Source organism: Glossina fuscipes, unplaced genomic scaffold (assembly GCF_014805625.2).
Source record: "Glossina fuscipes isolate IAEA_lab_2018 unplaced genomic scaffold, Yale_Gfus_2 61506, whole genome shotgun sequence".
NCBI lineage: Eukaryota > Metazoa > Arthropoda > Insecta > Diptera > Glossinidae > Glossina > Glossina fuscipes.
Genome location: NW_024003718.1, coordinates 1 through 9,453, shown reverse-complemented (window position 1 = coordinate 9,453; position 9,453 = coordinate 1). Strand labels below are relative to the sequence as shown.

The 9,453-nt window shown below is 36.3% G+C and overlaps 1 protein-coding gene across 1 annotated transcript; it reads left to right on the top strand.

Moving 5' to 3' along the window:
- Positions 1-7,466: 7,466 nt before the first annotated feature.
- LOC119643642 (S-phase kinase-associated protein 1-like) lies at positions 7,467-9,440 on the top strand. Its single transcript, XM_038043022.1, has 2 exons — positions 7,467-7,615; positions 7,819-9,440. Exon 2 carries the CDS (start codon positions 7,822-7,824, stop codon positions 8,308-8,310), a length of 489 nt encoding a protein of 162 aa, XP_037898950.1. The 5' UTR covers positions 7,467-7,615; positions 7,819-7,821; the 3' UTR covers positions 8,311-9,440.
- The last annotated feature ends 13 nt before the right edge of the window (positions 9,441-9,453 follow it).

Here is a 9,453-nt window from a genome sequence, read left to right as displayed (position 1 = left end):
AGCTTGATACGAAAGCAATCGAGTACCATCAACTCAAAAGGCTATCATATGCCATCGGTGCTTGTCTATGCTGCTGACAGACAGGCAACTTAAACTATTGTCTTCGTAGATATTCCAGAGCCAGTATAAACCAATGATATATATGCATACAGAAGTTTCTTTAAGAAACGCTTCCAATCCACCTAAAAAGAATATATAAGACCGATACAATGTTTAAGGTACGTTTTTGTGTAGCACAATCAAAATTGAATTCATAATGGGACGGATGAATTATTGTGTGACGTTGGTACAACATTCCTCAAAAGCCATTATAAATGATTGCGGTACAATTTGCAGGCAATTGCGGCACTATAAGAGGAACCTTTTTTCTTTTTTTTGAACCATTTATTCCTGGCTTCAATCAAGTTTCAGTGAATACCATAACTAGGTAGTCACACCTATTAATGCTAATGTTTATTTATTTATTTGCAAATGAAATTCAGCTGTAATACGCATTCATAACCAGATTGTCAACCGCGTTACACGTTTTGTCCGTAATGTGAGATTCAAAGATCATATTTCCTCTTTCCTTCATGTCTCTCTGGAAATCTCTTCCTACGATTACTTCAAATTTGGTCTATTAATCGATCTCTGCAAAGTCGCGAATGCCGAATCTTTTAATCGAACGACTGGGTCGAGAAGGAACTCTTTTGTATCAATTCCGCGTTTATCGATCTCTTTAATTGAATGCTCGTTTATTGTCCGGTCGAATCGACAATTTTTGTATCGTATGAAGGCATCAACTTTGGAATTTAATTTAGATACGACATAGGGAAATTTCGAATTTCAAGAATTCGATATTGAGATTAAAATGCGGATATCATTTAGATTTTCGCGAAGGAGTCTACGCGGGTTGCAAAACTCTTAGAACTTAAAATTCCTGGGGAAAACGGTCTGGAACATTGGAGTTTACTCTGCCAAATAATTTCGGCGAATTAAAAGATGTTACACTAATGCTTGGTTGGAGCTTTATGGTTTGGCCGAGCTATGCTCACTCGCATGTATGACGTATTTTCCTTAAAAAGTATTTCTGCTCACTGGACGCAACCTGAACCATATTGTAAGTCCGTCGGTAAGGCCCGTTGTCTGTACTGTTTGCTGTCCGTTAGTTCGTATTTCCTGTCGGTTAGTCTCCCCCAAACGCACACCCAAGCATACCCCGTCCCAGCGGTACCTGCAAAATGCTTAGTTTGTCATTCTTTTTTCCTTTTTTTTTTTGTAATTGATCAATTAACAAAAAATGTTAATTTCTATTCATACTTAATTTGCGTTTCAATTTCTTTCTTTTTTTGCTTCTCTCTTTTTTTTTTTAAAACTAGTTTCAGCGATACTTATATTTGCTAATCATATACGCAAACAAATAAGCAAATATTAACCTGAAAGTTGCGTGAGAATCAATTTATAAGAAAATCTAATACAAACCCAAATATCCCATCTACGGTACAGTTACTCGACGAGTCGATTGTGAAAGATGCTGGCTCACTATCAATGCTTTCCGCATCGTAACACATCAAATATCATTCCATAAAAAGAAAATAATCTACACGATGATCAATATGCTCCTTAGGACTCTCAGCTCGATGATGATCCACCTTTGTAGACAGCATTCAAGATTTTTTTTGGTAAAAAGAAGGTTGTCGAAGTTGTGCCCATGCCAACGGTATAATCGATAAGTAATGATGCAAACTGACAAAACGGTATATTGACGGCAGACAATGAAGCTAGTGTTATGTCCAATAAATTAGAAAACGCTCTACTTTTCCTTTTCTTTTTACATGCATTTTTATTTACAAGTCGCGTTAAAACATACGGTTAAAACTAAACATAAATTACATTCAATTAATATATGTTCTCTATACATAATTAGCAGCGTTTGTTAGTTATATTCTTCAGCCACTTTTTTGATTTCATGCAATTTATTGCGTAAAATCTTGATTGAAATTCATTTTATATTCTTCGGCCGTGATAATAGAATCGTGCTTTTAAACAGTTCTGGATCCAAAGAAAACCTTGTATGCACAGATATTATAGATATTTTATTTAATGTTTTTCAGCTTGTCTCTTGTTTAAATTTCACGTTGCTTTACTTTTTTTTGTTTTTTTTTCTATTACTTTACGAGTTTTAACAATTGTTTCAGTTGAAATTCATTAGAAAATATCTCCGTTACATATAGACACTAAGTCATACGTTTTTTTAAAGTCTTAATTGATAGATGTTTCAGCTAATGATTTAAAAAAAAATGAAAAACCATTTGTCATGTACAAAATGAAATTTCAATAATAAACTTTTAGCATTTTTTCCGACGCGCTCTTAAACGTCTGCTTTTTCTAATCTCAACAACAATTCCCCTTTTTTTCTCATGTCGCACAGACGCCTTTTGGACTTTTTTTTCTTTTCATAATTCTGTGTCTCATAATAGCGTTATGTAGAGAGAGAGAGAGAGAGAGAAAGAGAGAGAGTTATGAACAGACTCGATAACGGTAGGCCGTTATCTTAATTACACATATTCTGTTGGGATAGAGCAGTGGTCAAAGCAGATCGACGGAACTCCTACTCCTCAAATGTACGCGAACGTCATAGCTCAGACCCAACGATATCGCTAGCGATATGGAATGTGTACGTCAAATAGTACGAAGACCGACTAAGCGACAGCACATTGACAATTAAAGGCAAACGTGTGGGTTCGACCCATGCCCTGAAATTAAGCATCTCAAGCCCTACCGACTAAACTAGCTGGGCCTTACTAAGATTCGATGGCACATGGAAGGGTCTCAAACGGAAAACAACTCTTTGTCGTCTGCTTCAGTCTTTTTTAGTGATAACATCTCTCACAAGTTGAAATTTTTCGAGCATGATTCTAATATTGGCATCATTATTTCTGACGACTTCTAGTTTTTGAGCTATCTTGTACGAATACCCATGCTGCATCATGTTCAGCCCAAACAACGCATAGAAATGTCTCATAACCTATGGCGCTATGTACGGCCCTTTTTAAAGAAAAGACAACGTCGGTGAGATGAACGTGCAGTGTTTTCTGATTTTCTGCAACGTGTGATCGTATTGTCTTTCGTAGACCTGTTGACTTGTTCAACAGCGTTCGCTTGCGGAGTACAGAAAGCGGTTTTAATATGCTGGACATCATATTTCTGCAGGAACTCTTGGGAGGTTACCGAAATAAACTGCTTGCCATTATCAGAATGTATCATTTCAACTACTCCGAATATATAGAAGACAACCTGTTCCATCTGACGACATCTGACGACGCCTTCAGCACTGGCCTTCCTTATTGGTTTGAGTAATATAAATTTTGAGAAATGGTCTAGGCAGACGAAGATGCTGGTGTTACCGTCTTTCGTTCTTTGCTACGGTCACATGAAGCGAATACACAGACGCTGGAGTGGCCTTTCGGTGATTTTCTACTTCCCCATCGGTGGTCTTTGGGCTCTCCCCGTTTTACTACAACGGCATAGTGCACAGCTCTTAAGTGCGTCCTTCACTTCTGTTGCCATCCCGGGCCATTAGTATTTCTCTTTAAACCGCTGCAGGGTCTTGTGAATCTCTCGGTGCACGGTGACGAATGAGCTGCTGTCATTAAGCAAGGTCAAAGTTCCCTTATCACCTACAGTTTCCAAGTGTTGTCATCCCACACTTCGTTTCCAGTACTGAACTCCGTCTTTTTGTAGACTAACTCGTCAGGCACGCAGATGTCTGGGAAGTTGTCCTCATTCTCTTCGCCAGAACGTTTTAACTGGTTGTACTCTTCGGAGGTAAAATGCGGAGGTTTTAAATTGACATCGAGTAGGTGGCCGATACTTTTTAGTACCTCGCTTAAATCCATGCGTGAGATCGTGACAATGACAATATTCTAACTTCGTTTGCGATGTTCAATCGAAACGACAAACGCCTGTAGCTTGAGACTCCACCTAGCTAGTCTTCCAGACAGTTCTTTATAAAACATAAGCCATTTTAGACTGGCACGATCTGTAATAACTGTAAAGGCCTTCAATATATGGCCAAAACTTCTCAACGCTCAATTTGGCTGGCAAAACCTCCGATTCCGCCACTATGTAGTTTTTCTGCGCTTTGTTAACTTTTGCTAACAAATATGCGATCGGGCTTTCATTTTGGTCATTATCTTTCTGGAATAGCAATCCTCCTATCCGCTCTCACGAAGCATCACATTAAATATAGAAGTGCTTCTTGAAATCAGATGTAACTAGGACTGACACGCTGATGGGATGAGGCATTTTTTTAACTGGTCGAACGGCTCTAGAGCTTTGCTTGACAACGAAAAGTTTTTCACTCGACTTTTAGTGAGACAATCATGAAGAGGTGCCGCGATGATTCCATAATTGGGGATGAAACGACGATATCAACTGATCGTGCCGAAGAACCTTCGGAGTTGCTTAGAAGTTTTGGGTGCAACAAAATTGGTCACGACCTCTACCTTAACAGTGTCCGTTTTGAAACGTCCGTTTCCTATTATAAACCCGAGATATTTCACCTCTTTATATCAAAAACGACTCTTACTGACGTTAATGGTTAGATTGGCACTCTTCAGGCATTCGGCCACCATAGCTAGACAAGCTAGGTGATGACTGAAGTCCAATGAGCAGACTAATAAATCGTCAAGGTAACTGAAGATATTTTCACGAAGGCACCCCGGTATGGCCTTGTCCATCGGCCTGAACATGCGGTGTGCTGCATTAGATAAGCCGAATGGCATCATCGCGAATTGGTATAGCGGTCTCCCTGGTACAGTGAATACTGTCTTTTCTCGTGACTTATTTTCTGGTGGGATCTACCAAAGGCGTCTCTTAGGGCGATTGCGGAGATATAATAAGTGTCCTGCAAGCGGCTAAGTAAACTTTCAATATGTGGCAGTGGGTATGCATCCTTGACGGTGCGTTGGTTCAGCTTCCTTGCATCTAAACACAGGCGATTCTTTGTATCCTTGCGTACCCATGTCATTAGGGAGCTCGAGCTGCTGTTACTCTCCTCTATCACCTCCGGGGCTACCATGCGTTCCGGCTCCTTATAAACTAGCTGTTGTATCGCCGGGTTTATAGGGTAGTGTTTCTGTTTCACAGGTTATTCTCAATGACGAAGATCACGTGCTATTCTAGATGTGTCCTGATTGTACGCGAACGCTGCAAAGTCAAAGGTAAGTCTACGTTCATCCAGTTTCATACGAAAGCAGAGAGACAAGAGCGGATCCCAACATGAATTCCTAAGGACGAACAACAAGAATTGCCTTTGTGCGGATTTTATTTAATCTACGTAGCATCTGTAGGAGGAAGTCCAGGCAACCGGGGCGTACTCAAGTATTGATCTAACTAAGCACATGCATAGATGTTTTGTAATGTAAAGATCCTTTAGCTCTCAATGAAACCAAACGTGGACCTAGCTTTACTTAAAGAGGAACCAACGTTTTTCAACTTGTGTGAATCAATGAAATACTCAGTACTGAATGTCTTCCTTTTGCAGAAAGAAAACTTGCATTTTTTTAGACTTAATTTCATAAAATTTAACGAGCACTATGTAAACAAGTTATTTAAGTCAGCTTGCAGCTGGAAGAAAACAGTTTACCATCGTCAACGTACAATAAGATCTGGCTAGATTTAATCATAGAGGGGAGATCAATATATATATAATTTAAATAAAAAGGGACCTAAGGGACACCTTAATGGACACTAAACGTCACAGGAAATTCATCCGAGGTGATGACCCTAAATGAATTGTTAACCAGGTGAGAGCCTATCCATTTCACTAAACACGAAGATAAGCGAGACGCCTGGAGCTTAAAGATCAATAAGTTATAGTTAACTAAATCAAACGCTTTCCTAAAATCAGTATATGCGAGATCCGTGCGACAGTTACTAGAAAAATCCTTGAAAACATGGCTAGTAAACTCTGAGAGATTCCTGACAGTAGATTTTTCTTTCCGGAAGGCATGCTGGAATGGAGAAATATAAGATTTGATAGCAAAAGCTATATACTGAGCAGCAATTCGTTCAAACAATTTGGGTAAGACGTTCAACTTGGCGATGACTCTATAGTTCTCAACGTGATATTCCCATTTACAAAGAGTAAGAAGGAACCTATTCTCCCAACACAAATGAAAAACACTTGGTTTCAAAGACTGATTGAAAATCTTTGAAATAACATCACATAGTTTTCCAAAGCATAATTTGAGTATACATAACCTCAACCTCATACATGACCTCAAACCATGTCAAACGTCGTTTTCCAAAATGATCAAATTAGGAATCGAAATCGAGTTTGTGATTTGATATGAATAATTAACATTTGAACAGTTAAGTTGGGGTCATCAGTTAAAAAATGTTTGAAAATCGAGAATATGTTCACTAACAAGAGGTCGGAAAAAATGTCCAATAAATTAACTTTTTCGAATTCATTGATGAAGGATTTTCGAAATATAAAGCAAAATGCATTTAGAGTTTTTCATTTATAAATTCAAAGAAAGACTTATTAAACTTCTGCTTTTTCTGTTTCTCTCTCTCTCACGCTCTCTCTCTCTCTCTTTCTCTCTTCCAGCATTATCGATCTATCGCACTTTACCACTTTTACAACTTATGCTAAGTTTACATTTTATTTCATTCCAACATAATGTGATACCCTCGATAACCTAGTTAAGATAACCTAATTTAGTTGTAACACATATTACTCGTAATTCTAGTAATAGCCTAGTTTAATTGTATTAATTGCTTAAGTTAGCATTAAATAATTTATTATATAAGATACTGACCATACCTCAGTTAGGTCAGAAATAAGTCCAAAAGTAAAGTAAGAAGTTAATGTAAAATTAACAAGAATTAATAAGTAAACAATAAAGAAAGACTTTAAAATAAATAACAATTTAAAAGAACCTTCATATTTAAGTGGTTTTACTACACTCTATCGATTCGAAGATATACAAACTCGTTTAAAACCGTTATTTAAAACATTATATGATTTAATTACAAAGCTACTCAATATATTTATAACAAAAAGAAGTCTATAATAAATATCGTATAGCATAGTCGATTAACTGGAAAATCATGGTGTATTTTAAATAGAATTATAAAAAAAGGAGGAAACGGAAAATATGAGTTTTCAGTGCCAGCTTCAATTTCATTTAACAGATTAGATTCAACAATATTTACATTAATGAAAAAAAACCAGAGTCATTTATATGTTTATTTATCCAGAAAAAGAAGAAGAGAATTATACGTCTCCTCTAAAGTTTAAGTTAATTTAAATAAATATATTTTTACTGCTTGGATTTTTCTTCGAGTTGGCATTTCTATTACAATCGACAATGACAGCAAATTCAATCAAGTTGCATTGCTTTCTTTTCTTTTTTTTTATTGTGATCGATTGACGTGTGGATATATAATTATATATAATTTTGAAGACTTTGTCATCTCTATGTCAAATATATTAGAAAACTTTTACGTATCGAAGGGCTAATCAAAATTTCATTGTAACATATTAATTAAATTCCCACGGAGAAGTTGTTTTTTTAAAGCCTTGCACCTTCGAGAAGAATATAATTTAACTAATTGCTAGCAAGTAAGCAAATTTACTTTTATGTGTATAAGCAAAATTGACATTGCAATTTTACATTTTTTTTAACATGTTTTTTTTTTTGCTAAAACTGATCTGGATGTTGAATTTGCCGTGATATGTGTGCTTGAAAAAGCAATGCAAAATTGCAAAAGCAAATAAAGGAATCGATAATAACGCTTTTAACGCATGTTTTTCAATATTTTCAGACAATGCCTAATATAAAATTGCAATCGTCGGACGATGAAATCTTCGATACTGATGTACAAATTGCAAAATGTTCGGGCACCATTAAGACCATGCTGGAAGATTGTGGTATGGAAGACGGAGATAATGCTGTTGTGCCTTTGCCTAATGTAAATTCGGCAATATTGCGTAAAGTATTACATTGGGCCAATTTTCATAAAGATGATCCACAGCCTACAGAAGATGATGAGAATAAAGAAAAACGAACTGATGACATTTCATCGTGGGATGCTGATTTTCTTAAAGTAGACCAAGGTACTTTATTCGAATTGATATTGGCTGCGAACTATCTCGATATAAAGGGTTTGTTAGATGTTACTTGCAAAACAGTAGCCAATATGATTAAGGGCAAGACACCAGAAGAGATACGTAAAACTTTTAATATTAAAAACGATTTTACAGCTGCCGAAGAGGAGCAAGTACGTAAAGAAAACGAATGGTGTGAAGAGAAGTAAAATTTACTTTTATTTGTTGCGGATATTGTATTAATAAAATAATAAGTCCTTTTTTTCCAATTTGAAGCTTCAGAGTAAGTGAATATTATACATAATCGGAGTTAAATGTCGACCGGCAGTATTTTTTGAACCTTACTATTAAAACTGACTGTTGTACATAAAAATAATCGCATTACTTGGTTTTGAAATAAAAGTAATATAAATGCAAAATATTGAAAAAAGACAGGAAACCATTTTCGGGTCCGAGCCACGAACACTACATAACATAAACAGTGCCAACTTGTGAGTTTTAGTCAGCCATTAGGGGGATTCTGGAGAAGCCCTTTTTCAATTCCTTTTTGCTTATATGGGGATACGTTAGAAATTTCTAGCAGGCACCTTGGTCATCCGGTTACACCAACGCCACGAAAATGTATTAACGAGACATTCAAATTGTTTTCACTTGTTAAGTCTTCAAAAACTGGTCGTTTTTGTTTTCCTGTACTGCCTAATACTGTCTGATCTGTTTTGCCCACTGTATGGAAGTTTTAGTCTTACAAAAATCAATATCTAGCGAACAGACAAAGCGATTAATAATACTGAATTAAAGCTTAATACAAATAATTTCTGTAACGCCCAGTCAAAAAGTTCAGCAGGTGCGATCGGGCCATCCATAAAGAAGAAAGTCCTTCGCAATTAATCTATATTTGGAATATACGTTTTTCTTTGCTTTGTGTTAAAACTTTTTAAATATAATTTCTCCCTTTAAAGGTAATATTTATTGTTCACAAATAAATACTAAGTAGAAAATAAAGGAAACAAATTAAAAAAAAAACAAGAAAAGAAGAGCCTGTAGCCTAGCGTAGCTTTGGTTGTTAGTGCTCATCGTACTTTTAGTCTTATAATATTTTTAATAGTAAAATAAAAAAAACAAAAAAAATCATTATGGAAATTTGTTTCAGTATCTCTCTCGCGATATAAAGTGCTAGTGCTGCCATCTTTAAGTTAGGAATCGAGTTTCAATAGACTTGGCCTTTATTGGATAATTTGTCTGTTAACTTCGTTAAAAATTCTTCAGTGGTGGTCGCTCTGCTGAGATACCCCGCTTTTACGGGACATCGATGGTTTCCTATTGCCACATGATAATCTATTCCAATAATGTTA

Bases quoted from the DNA above. Each gene is read 5' to 3' on its own strand.
- LOC119643642 (XM_038043022.1), top strand. From the start codon at position 7,822: ATGCCTAATATAAAATTGCAATCGTCGGACGATGAAATCTTCGATACT.